The 19,364-nt window shown below is 46.8% G+C and overlaps 2 protein-coding genes across 4 annotated transcripts; one reads left to right on the top strand and one right to left on the bottom strand.

The window, feature by feature from the left end:
* The first annotated feature begins 130 nt into the window (after nucleotides 1-130).
* On the top strand, nucleotides 131-8,983 carry rnls (renalase, FAD-dependent amine oxidase). The gene is made up of 7 exons (XM_053414131.1): nucleotides 131-364; nucleotides 2,140-2,245; nucleotides 2,340-2,482; nucleotides 2,590-2,748; nucleotides 6,264-6,437; nucleotides 8,130-8,305; nucleotides 8,388-8,983. Exons 1-7 carry the CDS (start codon nucleotides 247-249, stop codon nucleotides 8,568-8,570), a joined length of 1,059 nt encoding a protein of 352 aa, XP_053270106.1. The 5' UTR covers nucleotides 131-246; the 3' UTR covers nucleotides 8,571-8,983.
* A 1,381-nt stretch (nucleotides 8,984-10,364) lies between these two features.
* Nucleotides 10,365-18,632, bottom strand: ptenb (phosphatase and tensin homolog B). Of its 3 annotated transcripts, XM_053414126.1 has the most exons (9): nucleotides 18,334-18,632; nucleotides 17,106-17,190; nucleotides 16,991-17,035; nucleotides 16,834-16,877; nucleotides 16,510-16,748; nucleotides 15,133-15,274; nucleotides 14,817-14,983; nucleotides 14,347-14,607; nucleotides 10,365-14,237 (listed from the first exon to the last, which is right to left on the bottom strand). In XM_053414126.1, the coding sequence occupies exons 1-9, from the start codon at nucleotides 18,410-18,412 to the stop codon at nucleotides 14,049-14,051; spliced, it is 1,251 nt and encodes a 416-aa protein (XP_053270101.1). In that variant the 5' UTR covers nucleotides 18,413-18,632; the 3' UTR covers nucleotides 10,365-14,048. The 3 variants fall into 3 exon arrangements, with proteins under 3 accessions (XP_053270101.1, XP_053270103.1, XP_053270102.1); XM_053414128.1 differs by lacking the exons at nucleotides 16,834-16,877; nucleotides 16,991-17,035; nucleotides 17,106-17,190; nucleotides 18,334-18,632 and adding an exon at nucleotides 15,475-15,569 and having other exon boundaries at nucleotides 16,510-16,607; XM_053414127.1 differs by lacking the exons at nucleotides 16,510-16,748; nucleotides 16,834-16,877; nucleotides 16,991-17,035; nucleotides 17,106-17,190; nucleotides 18,334-18,632 and adding an exon at nucleotides 15,475-16,463.
* Between the last annotated feature and the right edge of the window lie 732 nt (nucleotides 18,633-19,364).

The raw sequence follows: 19,364 nt of genomic DNA on the forward strand, positions 1-19,364 counted from the left end.
ATAAATACATTTATAAATTATAGTGATTTTTCTTGTTTGTTTATTTGGAGGCGATAAGAATTATATATTATAAATATATATATTTTGAAAGTGTCAGCCGGATGTCACGCTTAGACTCCGGAGGTTTTAATTAGACAGCTGCGTCTTCCGTTTCCGGTTGAATTTAACCCTGGTTACATGTGTGACATTACTAGTGTGAGGAGTTAGTCCGGGTTCGAGCTCAGCGGAAGTTTACTCGGAATAAAAATGTCTCGGGTGTTGATCGTTGGCGCGGGTCTGACAGGAAGTGTGTGCGCGTGTTTGCTGAGGAGAGAGCTTCAGAATAAAGTTAATATCGTGGTCTGGGACAAAGCCAGAGGTTCAGGTGAGTTTAAAACTAAAAGTTTTTTCAGTGAATCAGCTCAGAGGTCAATCAATCAATCAATCAATCAATCAATCAATCAATCAATCAATCAAACGTATGTGTATAGCCCATATTCTCAAATCATTATTATCTGTAATAAAATGTGATGGTCGATAGAGCTGAATGCTGCACTGAGACCTAACAGGACGAGGACCGACACACACATCTGAAGATATTAGGTCATTAGTTACTTTAACCAAGACTTGATTACAGCTAGTTTAAAGGACTGTGCTACATAGCCTGATGCTAATGACAGATTGATTGTATTAAGTAACGAACTATCAATTAGGGGCAGAATTTCTTTAAGTAATTTGGTAGGAATGGGATCTAAGATACAGGTTGTTGGTTTAGAACCTGAGATTATTTTGGTAAACTGATCACGGGTGATCAGAGAGAAGCTGTCTAAGTAATGGGTAGGATTCTCAGCCGTTTCTGAGATCTCTGTTGTTGGGAGGGTATTAGTGCCAATTGACGGCAGGAGATGGTTGATTTTTTTTCTAATAGTTTGAATTTTATCATTAAAAAAGGTCATAAAGATATTGCTATTTAGGGCTGGAGGGATACTGGGTTCGGTGGAGGTGTGACTCTCTGTCAGCCTGGCTACAGTGCTGAAGAGAAACCTGGGGTTGTTTTTATTCTCTTCTATTAGTTTTGAATAGTAGGCGGCTCTTGCTTTGTGGAGAGCCTTTTTATTCTTTAACACTATTCTTCCAGTCTATGAGGTTTTCAACATGGTTGCTGGAGCGCCACTTCCTTTCTAGTTTTCTTGATAATTGTTTTAACTCATTTGTCTTTGAATTATACCACGGAGCTAATTTACTATGTTTGACATGTTTCTTTTTTAGAGGCTCTATTGAGTCTAATGTTAATCGTAATGAGTCTGCAGAGCTATCGACGAGGTGGTCGATCTCAATGGAGCTCTGGTTTTTAAAGAATTTGTTCTTTATATCTACGGATAATATGGGTTTAAATGTTATTGGAATTATTTCCTTAAATTAAGCTACAGCACTATCAGGTAGACATCTAGAAAATGTTTTTTTATTAGTGGCATATATTCATATAATGAAAAATCGAAAGGTTATTATATTATGGTCTCTCTCTGTCTCTGTCTCTCTGTCTCTCTCTCTGTGTGTCTCGGTCTCTGTCTCTCTCTGTCTCTCTGTCTCTCTCTCTGTCTGTGTCTGTCTCTCTGTCTCTCTCTCTGTGTGTCTCGGTCTCTCTCTTTCTCTCTCTCTCTCTCTCTGTCTCTCTCTGTCTCTCTCTCTGTGTGTCTCGGTCTCTCTCTCTCTCTCTGTCTCTGTCTCTCTCTCTCTCTCTCTCTCTGTCTCTGTCTCTCTCTCTCTCTCTCTCTCTCTCTCTCTCTCTCTCTCTCTCTCTCTGTCTCTGTCTCTCTGTCTCTCTCTCTGTGTGTCTCGGTCTCTCTCTCTCTCTCTGTCTCTGTCTCTCTCTGTCTCTCTGTCTCTCTCTCTGTCTGTGTCTGTCTCTCTGTCTCTCTCTCTGTGTGTCTCGGTCTCTCTCTCTCTCTCTCTCTCTCTCTGTCTCTCTCTGTCTCTCTCTCACGGTCTCTCTGTCTCTCTCTCTGTGTGTCTCGGTCTCTCTCTCTCTCTCTCTCTCTCTCTCTCTCTCTCTCTCTCTCTCTCTCTCTCTCTGTCTCTGTCTCTGTCTCTCTCTGTCTCTCTTTGTCTCTCTGTCTCTCTCTCTCACTGTCTCTTTCTCTCTCTCTCTGTCTCTCTCAGGAGGGAGGATGTCGACCACTCGTCCTCCTGACCCATCGTCTCACTCAGCTGATCTTGGAGCTCAGTACATCACGGCCACACCGGCCTATGCTCAGTCACACCACAGGTACGACATGCCATGCAAAATAACCATGAATGCTTTTATGGTGAAGGTTTCACTGTGTGTGTGTGCGTGTGCGTGTGTATTTGTGTGTGTGTAGTTTCTACTCGGAGCTCTTGTCCTCTGGCGTCCTGCAGCCTCTCCTCACTCAGGTTGAAGGTCTGAAGCACAAAGACAACGAGAGGAACTACGTGACACCACTGGGCATGTGCAGTGTGGTCAAACACTTCCTGTCTGAGTCAGGTATACGCCCACCTGTCTGCCCACCTGTCTGCCCACCTGTCTGCCCACCTGTCTGCCCACCTGTCTGTCTCTTTCATGTATTCGCTCTCATGTTGTTTCTGTGCCAGGAGCTGATTTGTTCTTCGAGCATCATGTGACCGGCCTGTACCGCTCCGGTGCATCATGGGAGGTGGAGAGGAAGGCGGGAGCCAGCGAGATGTTTGATGCCGTCATCCTGACGATGCCGGTGCCTCAGATCCTGCAGCTGCAAGGAGACGTGGGACAACGTGAGTCTCTGAGGAAGCTGCTGGTTTGTTTTAGTTTGAAAACTCTGGGTTTGTGTTTTAGTCTGAACAGAAACTAAGACTTTAGTAAACAATGACGTTCTCCTCCTGGTTGGATCTTATCAGTCACATGACTTCCTGTCAGTAATACTTCCTGTCAGTAGCACTTCCTGTCATTTACCCTTCCTGTCATTTACCCTTCCTGTCAGTAGCACTTCCTGTCAGTAGCACTCCCTGTCAGTAATACTTCCTGTCAGTAACACTTGCTGTCACTGACACTTCTTGTCAGTAATACTTCCTGTCATTAACCCTTCCTGTCAGTAGCACTTCCTGTCAGTAGCACTCCCTGTCAGTAATACTTCCTGTCAGTAACACTTGCTGTCACTGACACTTCTTGTCAGTAATACTTCCTGTCAGTAGCACTTCCTGTCAGTAGCACTCCATGTCAGTAATACTTCCTGTCAGTAACACTTGCTGTCACTGACACTTCTTGTCAGTAATACTTCCTGTCATTAACCCTTCCTGTCAGTAGCACTTCCTGTCAGTAATACTTCCTGTCAGTAACACTTGCTGTCACTGACACTTCTTGTCAGTAATACTTCCTGTCATTAACCCTTCCTGTCAGTAGCACTCCCTGTCAGTAGCACTTGCTGTCACTGACACTTCTTGTCAGTAATACTTCCTGTCAGTAGCACTTCCTGTCAGTAATACTTCCTGTTAGTTATACTTCCTGTCAGCAACACTTCCTGTCAGCAATACTTCCTGTCAGTAGCACTTCCTGTCAGTAATACTTCCTGTCAGTGACACTTCCTGTCAGTGACACTTCCTGTCAGTGACACTTCCTGTCAGAGACACTTCCTGTCAGAGACACTTCCTGTCAGTGACACTTCCTGTCAGTGACACTTCCTGTCAGAGACACTTCCTGTCAGAGACACTTCCTGTCAGAGACACTTCCTGTCAGTGACACTTCCTGTCAGTGACACTTCCTGTCAGTAGCACTTCCTGTCAGTAACACTTGCTGTCACTGACACTTCTTGTCAGTAATACTTCCTGTCAGTAGCACTTCCTGTCAGTAATACTTCCTGTCAGTAACACTTGCTGTCACTGACACTTCTTGTCAGTAATACTTCCTGTCATTAACCCTTCCTGTCAGTAGCACTTCCTGTCAGTAGCACTCCATGTCAGTAATACTTCCTGTCAGTAACACTTGCTGTCACTGACACTTCTTGTCAGTAATACTTCCTGTCATTAACCCTTCCTGTCAGTAGCACTTCCTGTCAGTAGCACTCCATGTCAGTAATACTTCCTGTCAGTAACACTTGCTGTCACTGACACTTCTTGTCAGTAATACTTCCTGTCATTAACCCTTCCTGTCAGTAGCACTCCATGTCAGTAACACTTGCTGTCATTAACCCTTCTGGTCAGTGACACTTCCTGTCAGTCGCACTTCCTGTCAGTGACACTTCCTGTCAGTAATACTTCCTGTCACTAACCCTTCCTGTCAGTAGCACTCCCTGTCAGTAGCACTTGCTGTCACTGACACTTCTTGTCAGTAATACTTCCTGTCAGTAGCACTTCCTGTCAGTAATACTTCCTGTTAGTTATACTTCCTGTCAGCAACACTTCCTGTCAGCAATACTTCCTGTCAGTAGCACTTCCTGTCAGTAATACTTCCTGTCAGTGACACTTCCTGTCAGTGACACTTCCTGTCAGTGACACTTCCTGTCAGTGACACTTCCTGTCAGAGACACTTCCTGTCAGAGACATTTCCTGTCAGAGACACTTCCTGTCAGTGACACTTCCTGTCAGTGACACTTCCTGTCAGTGACACTTCCTGTCAGTGACACTTCCTGTCAGAGACACTTCCTGTCAGAGACATTTCCTGTCAGAGACACTTCCTGTCAGAGACACTTCCTGTCAGTGACACTTCCTGTCAGTGACACTTCCTGTCAGTAGCACTTCCTGTCAGTAGCACTCCCTGTCAGTAATACTTCCTGTCAGTAACACTTGCTGTCACTGACACTTCTTGTCAGTAATACTTCCTGTCAGTAGCACTTCCTGTCAGTAGCACTCCATGTCAGTAATACTTCCTGTCAGTAACACTTGCTGTCACTGACACTTCTTGTCAGTAATACTTCCTGTCATTAACCCTTCCTGTCAGTAGCACTTCCTGTCAGTAGCACTCCATGTCAGTAATACTTCCTGTCAGTAACACTTGCTGTCACTGACACTTCTTGTCAGTAATACTTCCTGTCATTAACCCTTCCTGTCAGTAGCACTTCCTGTCAGTAGCACTCCATGTCAGTAATACTTCCTGTCAGTAACACTTGCTGTCACTGACACTTCTTGTCAGTAATACTTCCTGTCATTAACCCTTCCTGTCAGTAGCACTCCATGTCAGTAACACTTGCTGTCATTAACCCTTCTGGTCAGTGACACTTCCTGTCAGTCGCACTTCCTGTCAGTGACACTTCCTGTCAGTAATACTTCCTGTCACTAACCCTTCCTGTCAGTAGCACTCCCTGTCAGTAGCACTTGCTGTCACTGACACTTCTTGTCAGTAATACTTCCTGTCAGTAGCACTTCCTGTCAGTAATACTTCCTGTTAGTTATACTTCCTGTCAGCAACACTTCCTGTCAGCAATACTTCCTGTCAGTAGCACTTCCTGTCAGTAATACTTCCTGTCAGTGACACTTCCTGTCAGTGACACTTCCTGTCAGTGACACTTCCTGTCAGTGACACTTCCTGTCAGAGACACTTCCTGTCAGTGACACTTCCTGTCAGTGACACTTCCTGTCAGAGACACTTCCTGTCAGAGACACTTCCTGTCAGAGACACTTCCTGTCAGTGACACTTCCTGTCAGTGACACTTCCTGTCAGAGACACTTCCTGTCAGAGACACTTCCTGTCAGAGACACTTCCTGTCAGTGACACTTCCTGTCAGTGACACTTCCTGTCAGAGACACTTCCTGTCAGAGACACTTCCTGTCAGAGACACTTCCTGTCAGTGACACTTCCTGTCAGTGACACTTCCTGTCAGAGACACTTCCTGTCAGAGACACTTCCTGTCAGTGACACTTCCTGTCAGTGACTCGTCACCATCACTGTTCCTCCTTCAGGGGATTTTCTGTTACTAAGAAACCAACTGCAGAGGAGACGATCTACTTCCTGTTTACATCACATGACCAGTGGAAGTGTTTGTGTGGACAGATATTATTAGACACCATGAAATTGTTCATCAGTTTATCAATATATAAGATAAATATGAACGTATGAATATAATAAATGATGAACTTTGACCTTTTCAAAATAGATTTATCATTAAATCCAATGTAAACAAACAGATTGAACAGTTTAAACTTTATTAGTAAAGGAATCATTCAACATTGGACCATACATTTCCCATCATGCAGTTGGAAAGAGTCTCACGCTCTCTCTCTCTCTCTCTCTCTCTCTCTCTCTCTCTCTCTCTCTCTCTCTCTCTCTCTCTCTCTCTCTCTCTCTCTCTCTCTCTCAGTGCTGTCCGTCCAGCAGAGACAACAGTTGGACGAGGTCGTGTACTCGTCTCGTTTCGCCGCCGCTCTCTTCTTCGCTCCAGACGTCGTCTTCAGTTTCCCGTGGGCGGCTCGATACGTCCCCGACAACTCCTGCATCCGCTACATGGCTGTGGACAACCGCAAACGCAACACAGGTCTGTCTGTCTGCCTGTCTGTCTGCCTGCCTCTGCCTGCCTGTCTCTCTGTCTGTCTGTCTGTCTGCCTGTCTGTCTGCCTGCCTGTTTGTCTTCCTGCCTGTCTGTCTGCCTGCCTCTGCCTGTCTGTCTGCCTGTCTGTCTGCCTCTCTGTCTGTCTGTCTGTCTGCCTGCCTGTCTGTCTGCCTGTCTGTCTGTCTGCCTGTTTGTCTTCCTGCCTTTCTGTCTGCCTGTCTGTCTGCCTCTCTGTCTGTCTGTCTGCCTGTCTGTCTGCCTGCCTGTTTGTCTTCCTGCCTGTCTGTCTGCCTGCCTCTGCCTGTCTGTCTGCCTCTCTGTCTGTCTGCCTGTCTGTCTGTCTGCCTGTCTGCCTGCCTCTCTGTCTGTCTGCCTCTCTGTCTGTCTGTCTGTCTGTCTGTCTGCCTCTCTGCCTGTCTCTCTGTCTGTCTGCCTGCCTCTGCCTGCCTGTCTGCCTGCCTGTCTGTCTGTCTGCCTCTCTGTCTGTCTGCCTGTCTGTCTGCCTGTCTGTCTGCCTGTCTGTCTGTCTGTCTGCCTGTTTGTCTTCCTGCCTGTCTGTCTGCCTGCCTGTTTGTCTTCCTGCCTGTCTGTCTGCCTGCCTCTGCCTGCCTGTTTGTCTTCCTGCCTGTCTGTCTGCCTGCCTGTCTGTCTGTCTGCCTGCCTCTGCCTGTCTGTCTGCCTCTCTGTCTGTCTGCCTGTCTGCCTGTCTGCCTGCCTCTGCCTGCCTGTTTGTCTTCCTGCCTGTCTGTCTGCCTGCCTGTCTGTCTGTCTGTCTGCCTGCCTCTGCCTGTCTGCCTGCCTCTCTGTCTGTCTGCCTCTCTGTCTGTCTGTCTGTCTGTCTGTCTGCCTCTCTGCCTGTCTCTCTGTCTGTCTGCCTGCCTCTGCCTGCCTGTCTGTCTGTCTGCCTGTCTGTCTGCCTCTCTGTCTGTCTGCCTGTCTGTCTGCCTGTCTGTCTGCCTGTCTGTCTGTCTGCCTGTTTGTCTTCCTGCCTGTCTGTCTGCCTGCCTGTTTGTCTTCCTGCCTGTCTGTCTGCCTGCCTCTCTGTCTGTCTGCCTGCCTCTGCCTGCCTGTTTGTCTTCCTGCCTGTCTGTCTGCCTGCCTGTCTGTCTGTCTGCCTGCCTCTGCCTGTCTCTCTGCCTCTCTGTCTGCCTGCCTGCCTCTGCCTGCCTGTCTGTCTGCCTGCCTGTTTGTCTTCCTGCCTGTCTGTCTGCCTGCCTCTCTGTCTGTCTGCCTGCCTCTGCCTGCCTGTTTGTCTTCCTGCCTGTCTGTCTGCCTGCCTCTGCCTGCCTGTCTGTCTGCCTCTCTGCCTGTCTGTCTGTCTGCCTGCCTCTGTCTGCCTCTCTGTCTGTCTGTCTGCCTGTCTGTCTGCCTCTGTCTGCCTGTCTGTCTGCCTCTCTGCCTGTCTGTCTGTCTGCCTGTCTGTCTGCCTCTCTGCCTGTCTGCCTGTCCGTCTGCCTGCCTGTCTGTCTGTCTGTCTGTCTGTCTGCCTGTTTGTCTGCCCAAACTGTCTATTGACCTCGTCAGTTTGTGATGTTCCGGACTATCAGAAGCTAATGTTGTTATTGTAGCTCACCTGTTGGCACCTTGTCCTCCATGTTTGATTGTCACTGATCTCGCTGCTGATTGGCTGTCACACCAAAGCGTTACAGAAAGGTGATGCATGTCTGTGACCTTCAGACGCTCCCGGCCGTGGCCCGTCCCTCGTGGTCCACACTAGCGTCCCGTTTGGCCTGGAGCACTTGGAGCGAGACAAGGAGGATGTTCAGCCAATCATCTTACTGGAGCTCCGAAAGCTGCTCCCTGACCTGCCTCAGCCAATCAGCATCAAGTGTCAGAAGTGGCGGTACTCCCAGGTGAGTCTGAGAGATCCCAGTGAGCCTGAACTCTTCGGAGCGTGGGGGCGTTTAATTCACGATTCCCTCGTTCCGCCCGCAGGTGCTGACCTCGGTGTTGAGCTGTCCGGGTCACATGACCATCCTCGACCAACCGCCCCTCATCTGTGGCGGCGACGCGTTCAGTCACTCAAACTTCGACGGCTGCGTGGAGTCGGCCCTGAGCGTGGTCCGCGTGCTGACGACCTCGCTGACCCCGACGGCTGACGTTTCACTCAATGACTGACATTGTTTGTTTGTCTTTAAATAAATATGATTGAATTTGATCCTTGGATATTTTCAAAACTGATCAGAAGTTTGTTCGACCTGCTGCAGTTCTATGACACATATATTTATTATTGGCACTGAAATCCTACTGATCAGTTTCTGCAGTTTGTTTGAGTCATGTGACTGAGAAGAACCAATCAGGAAAAGGGTGCATCAGTGAAGAAGTTAACAAGCTAGCTGTGCAGGAGGCAAAGCTAGTGATGCTAACAGGAAGTCCTGTGTCTCATTGTGCCACCGCAGACGAGCTAATATAGACCATGATGCATCACTCCTTTGTGGGGCAGACGAGTGTAACCTGTCGATATAAACACTTGTTTGACCTTTGAAACAAACGGTCAACAGAACATTGCAGTTTATAAATAGTTTATTCACCTTTACAGTGTTTTATTTCATTATAAAACAGGGCGGGGGGGGGGGGGGGGCAGAATAAAAGAACTGGGAGGAGGGGGTCAGATTAACTTGAAATGTTTCCATGGGGATACAGGTTAGGTTATGAAGACATTTGGGTGATAAAATAACCTGATGAATAAAAACAACAACATGAGGACACACAGAGACAGTGGACATGAACCGAGACGCCAGAACCACCTGCACCAGAGACATTGATCACCACCCATCCAATCTGATGGACAGGCTACAAACACGGTTCAATTAACTGGTTTATAAAGTTACAGTGAAAGATTTAAAGTTTTTATTAACGGGACGAATGTGTTTCTATGACTTCTACACGGACCGCCTGCTAGCTTCAGCATGTTAGCATGATCGGAACTGTTTGCTGTCAGCTTCTCAGGACGTTAGCATGATGTCATACACGTGTCCATGCTGTCATTTTTTAAAAAGCGTTTGTTCTTTAAATGCTAACGTGAGCTTAATTATCTAGCTAGCAGCTTTGATCAAACTAAAATGTAGTTTTGTCAACTTAAGATCAAACACTTTATAAATTTGAGGACAAATATGTTGGAAATTGAAGTCGGTTGTAGATAAATTATAATGTTGACGACGTCTGCCCTCGTGAGGCTGTCAGCTTGTTTCTGAAACAGACAAACTAAATTAAAACATTTGAGGCTGTTGAACCAACATCATCTTCTGCCCGATGTTGACCTTTGACCTCTGATCGACAGATGTGGTTCGTGACCCCAACTCACGCAGAAAACCTTCAAGTCAAGAGGCCGTCACATCGCCTCTGTCCGGAGCACTCCCTCCGTCTTGTTCAAAAGACAAAATCCTAACTGCATATTAAAGTGTGAACTGCAATCTTTGAATTTGTATTTTCAGCGAATAGAAACACGGACATCAACAGATGAGCGTGACCTCGTGTACTGGTCTGAGTTCTGTTGAGCAGAGGATTAATGTGATGGCACCTTAAGGCTAAAAATAGAAAGAACAGATCACCTTCACCTCATCAACTCCAAAACTCAAACACATCAGTCTGAGCTTCGTTTGGCGTTGAGATGTAAACAAAAAGAGTTTAACTGACGGAATCGTGTGAAACTCGAGTTAAATCTGAATCAAGGAGGTCAAAGGTTAAACCCTGGTGTGAGTTTAAGGATCCTTTACAGATTCCAGATGCAAACTAACATCTGCAGAACGACACATTCAGACATTAAAACGTTTATCATCACTGAGTTCAGTGTTTTAAGGTTTTTTTTTTTTTATAAACTACTAAGTTTTGATCACTTCCTCTTTTTGTTTCCTTTCTGACTTTCTGGTTCAGTACAGGAACTGTGAACATCTGGCAAAAACAGAGCAGGAATGACAAGTCATATTTTAATATAATACAATTTTGAAGAGAGACAATTTCTGTTACCGAATGTTATGAGACTTGATGAATCGACCCTGGTTGACCTACAAACTATGTTCTGTCCAAAGTTCCTAGATGGATTTGACACAGTTGCTGTTGATGTCTACAACCAACTGCAATGAAATGGTCCAAGACAAAGACCCGGAGCACCAGAGACATGGAGACGTGGACGACACCTGCTTGACCTCAGAATCCCCAGAATCCCCAGAACCTGTTCAGTTCACGCGCTTGTGTTCAGTGCAGCTCCATGTGTTCAGCAGGAGGTGAGACTTGTTTCTGAAACACATGTTCAAGTCCTCAACGTCCTCGTGTTGATACCGACGACAAACAGGTTGAAGAACCGACCAGGCTGTGACCTGATTGGACCCGAACGCCACAACGCTGAATGGAAATGGTCGTTATTGCATCATGATACAAGTTCGCAGCAGTTTATCGTTTTTTGAGTAAGTTCAGGTTTTGAGCTGCTCTGCTGAACAGGTCTACACACCAGTCATGTCTGAACGGGTTGATGGCAAGAGGTGAGGTCACGCCTGACAGGAACCCACAGGAGTTGTGTTATTGTTGCTTAAACATTTTGGCAGCTACACAAACAACCTGCGGACCGATGAAGACTGGACGAGCACCACAGATGGACAACGGGCTCAGCTGGTTAGCTTAACTTAGCACCTAAAACCCAACATGGTGGACTGTGGGCCCAACAACTACGGCTCAAAGCACCAGTTTGCTCGTAACACAAGGTGGAACAAGATATGATCACACAGGAGACAGTTTATCAGCACCAGACACTTTTTCTACCAGTCCTGTGTTTGTGATCTAGGATCTGAATCCGACTGAACGTCCCCTACATGTGTCTTTGTTCCCTCAACACAAAGTCGACTCGGAACAACCTGAACAACTGGAACCATCACATCTCTGCCTCTGGCTCAGGTAGCTGTCAACCCTTTCTTATCCAACCGAAGATTCTCTGACTGAACTGGATCGGAACGTCACTGAAACGTTTGTGTCCAACGAGTTGTTGACTCTGAGGTCGGGAATCGCTCCTGTCCAGACATCACCCCGTGGGTCCCAGTCAGAACTTCTGCCTTCAGTGATTCTATAACAAGTTGTGTTCATGTGTCGGCCTCCACAGTGCGTCCTGTGTGATCAGGGCCTACAGACAACAGGAACCTAACTGAAGAACAATCAAACAGCTGATTTGGTTGTAGAACTAAATGTTAGGACGGAGATCGGGCATCTGGAGGCAGATGCTCAGATGATAATAAGGTTTTCTCTGATCGACTGGTGACTGATAGTATTTACAGAGGATTTCTTGGCTGCTGGCTAAATGTTTTTCATTAGAAAAATCACAACTGCTGTGAAGCCAACAAACATGAGAAGGTGCACATCCTGAAGCTTCTCAACTGTTTGGAGAAAAGCTGAAAAACTGCTTGTTGCGTGAACAGACAAACCTTAACATCAAGAAGAGTTGAGAATACAAACTAACTGGAGATTAGTTTTGGATCGTTTCACTCTGATGAGGTTAAATCTGTGGTTTAAGAGAAACAGGTCTGAGAACTGAACGTGGTTCTGTGAGATCCAGAGAGAACAGTCTCAAACCTGCAGTGATAGTGACCTGATCCTCAAACTGTCGTCCTCGGCATTAAAGGGTCAGTTGTAAAGAATGTAAGCGCTTGAATGCCTCAAAAAAGTGATAGCGAAGACAAAGATTAATAGTCTACAAACAGTAATAATTACAGAGTGTTACCTTTCTTTAAATGTCAGAAACCAAAGTCACACAGAGGCCAAACCTCGACTTGACTCTTAACTGTGGAGGTGAGATTCTTCCTCAAAGCCACGACCGGGTCCTGACGCCAAAGTTGAGAAGCTCTGAGCTCTGAGCTCCTGACAGCAGCTTCACAGAAGGACTGGATCTGTCAACACAACAGGAGGATGGCTGTGCACTTCACACTACATGACTTGCTGTCTTGTGATTGGGCGTCTTGTGATTACACACTATGCGCCTGACGTAATGGGGTCCCAAGCTACACCCTCTTCAGCAAGTGGAAACCCCCCCCCAGCTGTCTGCTCTGTCCCCGGTTTGTTTGACTAGAGAAGGCCTCTTGAGTCTTTGAAGAGTCCTAACATAGCGCCTGCTGGTCAAACACCAGTTTGGCTGCGATTCGGCCTTTTATCTACAATCATGTAGTGTGAACGAGGCATAACCGGTTTTCTAGGATGGACCGACCTCGTCCAGAAATAGTTACAAACTCAACCGTCCTTTATAAAGTGCAATCACCACCCGCCTGGCAACCAGGCACTTGTAAAGTAAGCGCTCTGTTGTCGTTTCTGCTTTAGTTTGAAGCCTTCAGGTGTAAAGCTCACAGCAGATCTGGCTGCAGGAATGGTTATAACGTGATTTTTAGCTTAATGATTGATATGAGAGAATAACAAAAATAGATTTTCTGTAACTGTAGAATTGATTGAAGAGCTGAAGAGAATCATTCTGTGCAAATCTGTGAGCAGAGGGTCGGAGGAGCGCTTGTTCACGGCAGGTTTGAAGTCTACGTGGTTTCAACAGTGGATGATTGACAGAGCTGCAGCAGATTGTGAATAATCCAAGTTTCTCTTCTTCCTCGTCACATTCAAACTAAAGGTCGTCACCTCTCTTTGTATGCTGCTTGGTCACAAATCCAGTCCAAGTGAGACCGGTCCAAACTGTGTCTAGACCAGTACCGAGGCCAGTCCAGACCAGTCCTGACCCCAACCCAGTCCTGAACCAGCTCAGATTGACGGATTCTAACGGTCCAGACCGACCAGCTTGTTCTCGGTCATGAGGACTTTTGAAGACCAGGGTGAAAACTTGAACTTTGGTTGATTACTGTTGTTCTAGAGCTGCTGGGCCAATGTACTCTTTTTTTATAACTACAGATATAAATTAATAGTGATGACGTTTGTTCACTGTCCTGGTTCCATCAGTTCAATGATTAAAATCCGTTTCATTTCAATTCAGATTTAGACTCTGTCGAATGTTATATTAATAAATAATAACAGGTTTTTCTTTGCTGAAATTCAAAAATAAGAGCACTGGCCTTCAAACAACATGGAGCCACACTCACCTCAAGTTAGGACACAGAGAGAAGAGTCAACTCTGACAGCTTAAAAAACGAAGAGGGCAGAAACCAGCAAACGACTGGTCTGCAAGAAGCTTCTTGAAACTGGTCAGGAAGGAGGGAGGGACACATCCGGGGACTCGTCTTCTTTCTTTCTCCTCTTGGTGTCGTCAATAAAGAAATGGACTCGTCTTTCAGTTTGTTTATATTCAAGTTTTACCCCTTTAACTCTGTCCATTCATCCGTCTTATTGTCCATTAGACACCAACGTCCTCACCCTGACCACGTGTCATGTGATTGTCCAGGTGTGCACCGAGCAGACGATTGGAGGTGGGGGCAGGGGGGCGTGGTTTATCATTTGATCGAGTCCCACCGATCAGTTCTGGTGGGTCAGTTATATACTCACCGTAAGCTAACACTGCGCTAGTCTTACTCATGGGTTCATGTGTGTACATACATACATACATATATATATATATATATATATATATATATATATATATATATATAGACATACTGTGTATATATGTGTGTGTATGAGTGTGTGTCAGACATTTGTGATCTGATTGTGGTGGTCGTCTTCGAAGGGCTCGGTCTCCGGGTCAGAGTCCGTGGTGTCGGAGTAGCGGTAGTGATCCGGTTCGTTGTCGCTGACGTCCGGGGTCACAGAGGTCGACGTGCTGCTAGTGTCACAGTTAGCTCCTTCCTCCACCGTCTTGGTAAAAAACAGCTTCACCTAAAGCAGGAGAACAGAGAGTGAGCGATCTGAAGACTTCCGGCCTGAATCAGAGATATCGTAGATCCAGTTCTTCACAAGGATCGTCTGCGTGTGAGGTCATTGATACCTTGAAGTTAGGGGAGAAGTTCCTGTTGGCCTTGTCTTTGTTGGCCTTGTCCAGGTCGTTCTTGATCAGCGTGAGGATCAGATACTCCCGGTCACTGGTTTCTCCTCCCGATGTCACGCTCGCCATCGTCATCACCAGGTTCTGCTGCGTTCTGTCGGCTGGTTCCCTCAGGGGCCCGGTGCTGCCGTTCTCCAGCTTGTCCGTGTTCTCCTCCGGCCCCGGGATGAAGAAGGTGTTGACCCAGAAGTGAAACATCTTTTCCTGTAGGGCAATGGGGTCAAAGTTCACTTAGATCCAGACAGGTGGAGGTATAATTTATAAACTGGCTTCCTGTCATGTGATCAATCTAGTAATTGTGATTTGTTGCTCAGGTCATTCATCATCATTCAGGCAGTAATTATCTGTGAGTTCACTTGGGACCACAGTGTGTGCGTGTGTGTGTGTGTGTGTGTGTGTGTGTGTGTGTTCACCTTCTTCATCATCTTGTTCTGCTTGTGGAAGAAGTCCACCTTTATGTCTCCACAGACAGGAAGTGGCTGCGGGAACTCAAATAGCATCACTTTGTCTTCTCGCCGCGTGTGGGCGGGGTTAGAGGTGTGAATCTTCACCTTCAGCTGGTAGACGACAAACTGAGGGTCTGAAAGAGAGACATCAGAGTGGATGAGTGAGGGGGGGGGGGGGGAGTGGATGAGTGAAGGAGTAGATGAGTGGGGGGGGGGGGGGGGGGGAGTGGATGAGTGAAGGAGTAGATGAGTGGGGGGGGGGGGGGGAGGAGGAGTGACTTACTGCAGGCTCCAGCTGTGAACATTGGGATCGTTTCAAACAGCATCTTGTGGAAGAGCAGAGCCACAGGTTTATACTGAAGCTGGTTCCTCAACAGGAAGCTGTAGTAGATGACATAACGCCGCTGACTGGGGATGGTCACACCCTGATGAACGAGAGAACACACACGCACGCACACACACACACACACACACACACACGCACGCACACGCACACACACACACACACACACACACGCCATGTTAACATCATGATGTATCACTAACAGCAGCTGTCCTACACATAGGGTTAGGGCGTCTATGCGTCATATGGAGGTGGCTGTGCACGCTCAACACACGGACTCACCTGACGGGTTGGGTTTAATGGCCCATGATCTTGGAGCATAGGTTCTCAACAGTTGGACCCTGGTCCGGACCCTGAGCCTCTTTACGGACCCAGACCTGTTATTAAATTGTGACAGAGCGTTTCTATTTGAACCTGCGCAGCTTTTCCCGTCTTTACGGTAATACCCCTGGAGTTTACTTCACTGAACCAGAGCAAGTGGGAACAAAGAGGAAAGTTAAAGCTGTTAATGTTCGTTGAGATTGTTTATATGTGAAATGTAGTTTATATTAAGAAAAAGGAAGAAAAGGGGAAACTCACACTACATCTTTTTTTTTTTTAATGTTTTAAGCCCTTTTTTTTGTTGAAATGAGTAAATATTATTTATTATTATTCAGTTCAGAGTGAAAATGAATAATAAACATTTTTGAAATACTATTGAATTATACTTACATTATTTTATTTGACTGTTTTTTGCTTCATACAGAAATTGATACAACTACAGGGCTACTTCAACAACTATATTATCAAGTAATAAAAGAGACTCATTAGATTAATCGATAAAGAAATAATCGATAGGTGCAGCCCTTGTCCACAGTACTTTACAGCACTAAGCAGTACAACAGTACTCCACAGTACTAAGCACTACTCCATAGTACTACAGTACTAAGCAGTACTACAGTACTCCACTAGTTCAAATGCACCAAATGAACGTCCTCGTGGTTCAAACATTATGTCGTCGGAGATGAAGACTGCAGCTGCTTCCTCTTCTTCTTCTTCTACTGTTTAATTCTGGCTCTACTTCCTGTGATTGGTCCAAACTCTTCAACAAAGTGTTTTCACTGCAAACCAACAGAACCTGGTTCAGTTTGATCCAGACCCAGAACTCCACTTCTGCTCTGAGGAACTTTTCACACCTGATGTTCAGGTTCAGACTGAACTGAACAAATGTGACAAAGAGGATTTACCAACCAATTAGAGTCTGAGGAGGCGGTTTACAGTTCAACTCTCGCTCTCCAGGTGTTATTAAACCTCAAGTGTCCCCGGCAGTGTCGTTACCTTCTTGTCGTGTGTGCGGACCTCGCCGTAAAAGTCCAGCGCCTCCTGCGGCTCCTGAAACTTGCCCCGATGCAGCAGGTATGCACAGATCATGACACCGGTGCGGCCTTTTCCCGCCTTGCAGTGGATGGCGGCGACATGCAGCTCGTCCTCGCTAAGCCACTGGTCCAGGTCCTCGCAGAACGGCTTGATGAGCTCCAGCTGGGGCGGGTTGTGGTCCTCGAAGGGATACTGAGCGACTGAAAGAGAAAGGGCGAGAGTCGCTCACATCACGCCCTCCGCTGCACAGCAACGAGATGCCGACGTCCAATCACGGAGCCTTACCTTGACAGTTAAACTTTGACGCGTCATAATGTCGCTCTGCACATCTGTGGACAGAGACAGGCGGTCACCTTCTGAACTAACAGTGAATTCATCTGATCACAAACGACATGACACGTTCAGAGGTTTCAGGAAGAAGAGTGTTGGTGAAGCTACTCACAGGTTGTAGATCTTATAGTGATTCTTGTGCTTTGAATCTAAAAACCTGAAACGGGGACAGAGGTTCAGCTTCTGCTCATTTCAGAGGTCAAAGGTCAGGCAGAGCGGGGGCTTACCGGACGACATCCTCGATGTTGTTTCTATAAACTCCCTCCAGTCGCTCCGCAGGGAAACCCATGGCGATGATGTTGGGATAAATGTCTGATCGCATCGCTAAGGATCAACGACTCTGAGGACAGACACGTCTTCACGTCTCAGTCGAGTCCCCGACGTCCACGTTCATGTCAACAAACCCAGAGAATCACAGAACCAGAGAAACCTGAAGACCACGAGGACAGAGAACCAGCCCCCGACTGAGCAGAATCTTAAATCGTAGAATGAAACAAACTTAGTAACATGGACCGGCGCCAACATCTGTTCTGAGAAACGTTGTCATTGGATCACAGAATCGTCTGTGGGATGGTTTATAAGATCAAGAGGAACCAATCATTTCTCTGTTTGGTTCCGAGGACTTCAGGCATTTAAATCATTTAACATAATACGTTACACTGAGACTAAGCGCTAACAGAACAGAACAGGTAACAGAGCAGCTAGCAGAGCAGGTAACAGAGGAGCTAACAGAGAAACTAATAGAACGGTAACAGAGCAGCTAATAGAACAGCTAACAGGATGGTAACAGAGCAGCCAACAGACTGGCTAACAAGTGGTAACAGAGCAGCTAGCAGAACAGCTAACAGAGCAGCTAACAGAATGCTAACAGAGCAGCAAACAGACTGGCTAACAGCGGTAGCAGAGTAGCTAGCAGAGCAGCTAACGGAGCAGCTAACGGAGCAGCTAACGGAGCAGCTAATAGAGCAGCTGTCAGAGCAGCTTATAGAGCAGCTACTAGAGCAGCTAACAGAGCAGCTAACAGAGCAGCTAACAGAGCAGCTAACAGGATGGTAACAGAGCAGCCAACAGACTGGCTAACAAGTGGTAACAGCGCAGCTAGCAGAGCAGTCAACAGACTGGCTAACAAGTGGTAACAGAGCAGCTAGGAGAGCAGCTAACAGAGCAGGTAACAGAGCAACTAACAGACTGGCTAACAGCGGTAGCAGAGTAGCTAGCAGAGCAGCTAACAGAGCAGCTAACGGAGCAGCTAATAGAGCAGCTGTCAGATCAGCTGTCAGAGCAGCTAACAGAGCAGCTAACAGAGCAGTTTACCGAGCAGCTAACAGAGCAGCTAACAGAGCAGCTAACAGAGCAGTTTACCGAGCAGCTAACAGAGCAGCTACTAGAGCAGCTAATAGAGCAGCTAACAGAGCAGCTAACAGAGCAGCTAATAGAGCAGCTAACAGAGGATACAGGTCAGGTCCAGGTCGAAACCGTCCTCCTGGTATCGCCTCTTTTTCCTGCTCACGATCTCCTTGATTAACGCGGCCATGATCCGCGTTTCCGTGAGGCACGTCCGACCCGGAGAGAAGGCACAGTCCGCCCGGGCGGCTCCGCAATCTTTCACCGGGGAGAGAGAAGTTAAGTGTCCGCCTGCAGCGAGCTCACCTCCGGGTCCCCGAGCTCCACAGTTTAATTTGAATTAGAGAAAAGTCTTGTAAATGTTGAATCAATAGATTCAAACCGGGTCCGAGCGGTTGAAGCGCGGCCCCGTTCTCCGGTCTCCTCGGGGGCGACCCTTCCAGCCCCGGTGCGGGCGGACGCTACCCGGCCTGTTGGCAGACGGGCAGCCCGGCCGTCGGTGCTGTTTTCTGGGTCAGAATCATAGAGAACAAGGGGATGTCGGGGCCTCCTCCCTGTGCGGGCCCGGGTTTCCAGGTCCCCCACCCGGATGCAAAACCATCAGCGGGTCGGTGCTCGGTGGAGAACCAGGCCTCCGGACGTCAGAAGGATCCAGTAGGACGGTTCCCGGCCTGATTGGAAACCGACAGGCGGAGAGAAAGTGTCTGTGAGCGGGTTAGTCCGGAGGAGGAGACGCTACCACACATCCGCTCTGTGCCTTCAAAACAAAAGTCTGTGCAAACTATATCCAAAATGTATTATTTTTATTACAATAAAACCGACGAATTCATATCAATCTTATCTTTTACCGTGTGCAATAAATGATCATTATAGAAAGAATAAAAAGACCAAAGGAAAATAATAAATTTCGTATTAGAATGATTATTTTTACAGCTGATTTACAAACGTGTCATTAAGTCGATGCAATAAAAGAAAGAAAATAAATCCCTATAAAAAAAAAAATAAGAAATAGAAATATTCAAATTAGCAGTAAAACAGTAAAATATTTAAAGCATTTAATCTATTACTGACTTTTTTTAAATATGACAACCATAGCAGCTGGAAAATAAATTAAAAGTATAATGAGACTGGGACCAGGCTCC

The sequence above is a fragment of the Pleuronectes platessa genome, chromosome 21 (assembly GCF_947347685.1).
Source record: "Pleuronectes platessa chromosome 21, fPlePla1.1, whole genome shotgun sequence".
Taxonomy (NCBI): Eukaryota; Metazoa; Chordata; class Actinopteri; order Pleuronectiformes; family Pleuronectidae; genus Pleuronectes; species Pleuronectes platessa.

Bases quoted from the DNA above. Each gene is read 5' to 3' on its own strand.
- rnls (XM_053414131.1), top strand. From the start codon at position 247: ATGTCTCGGGTGTTGATCGTTGGCGCGGGTCTGACAGGAAGTGTGTGC. The intron at 2,483-2,589 runs GTATACGCCCAC...TTTCTGTGCCAG, and splicing joins ACACTTCCTGTCTGAGTCAG to GAGCTGATTTGTTCTTCGAG. The intron at 2,749-6,263 runs GTGAGTCTCTGA...TCTCTCTCTCAG, and splicing joins GCAAGGAGACGTGGGACAAC to TGCTGTCCGTCCAGCAGAGA.
- ptenb (XM_053414126.1), bottom strand. From the start codon at position 18,412: ATGGCCGCGTTAATCAAGGAGATCGTGAGCAGGAAAAAGAGGCGATAC. The intron at 17,191-18,333 runs GTATCCTCTGTT...CGATGCGATCAG, and splicing joins TTTCGACCTGGACCTGACCT to ACATTTATCCCAACATCATC. The intron at 15,275-16,509 runs GTAACGACACTG...CTCGTTCATCAG, and splicing joins TCCGCACACACGACAAGAAG to GGTGTGACCATCCCCAGTCA.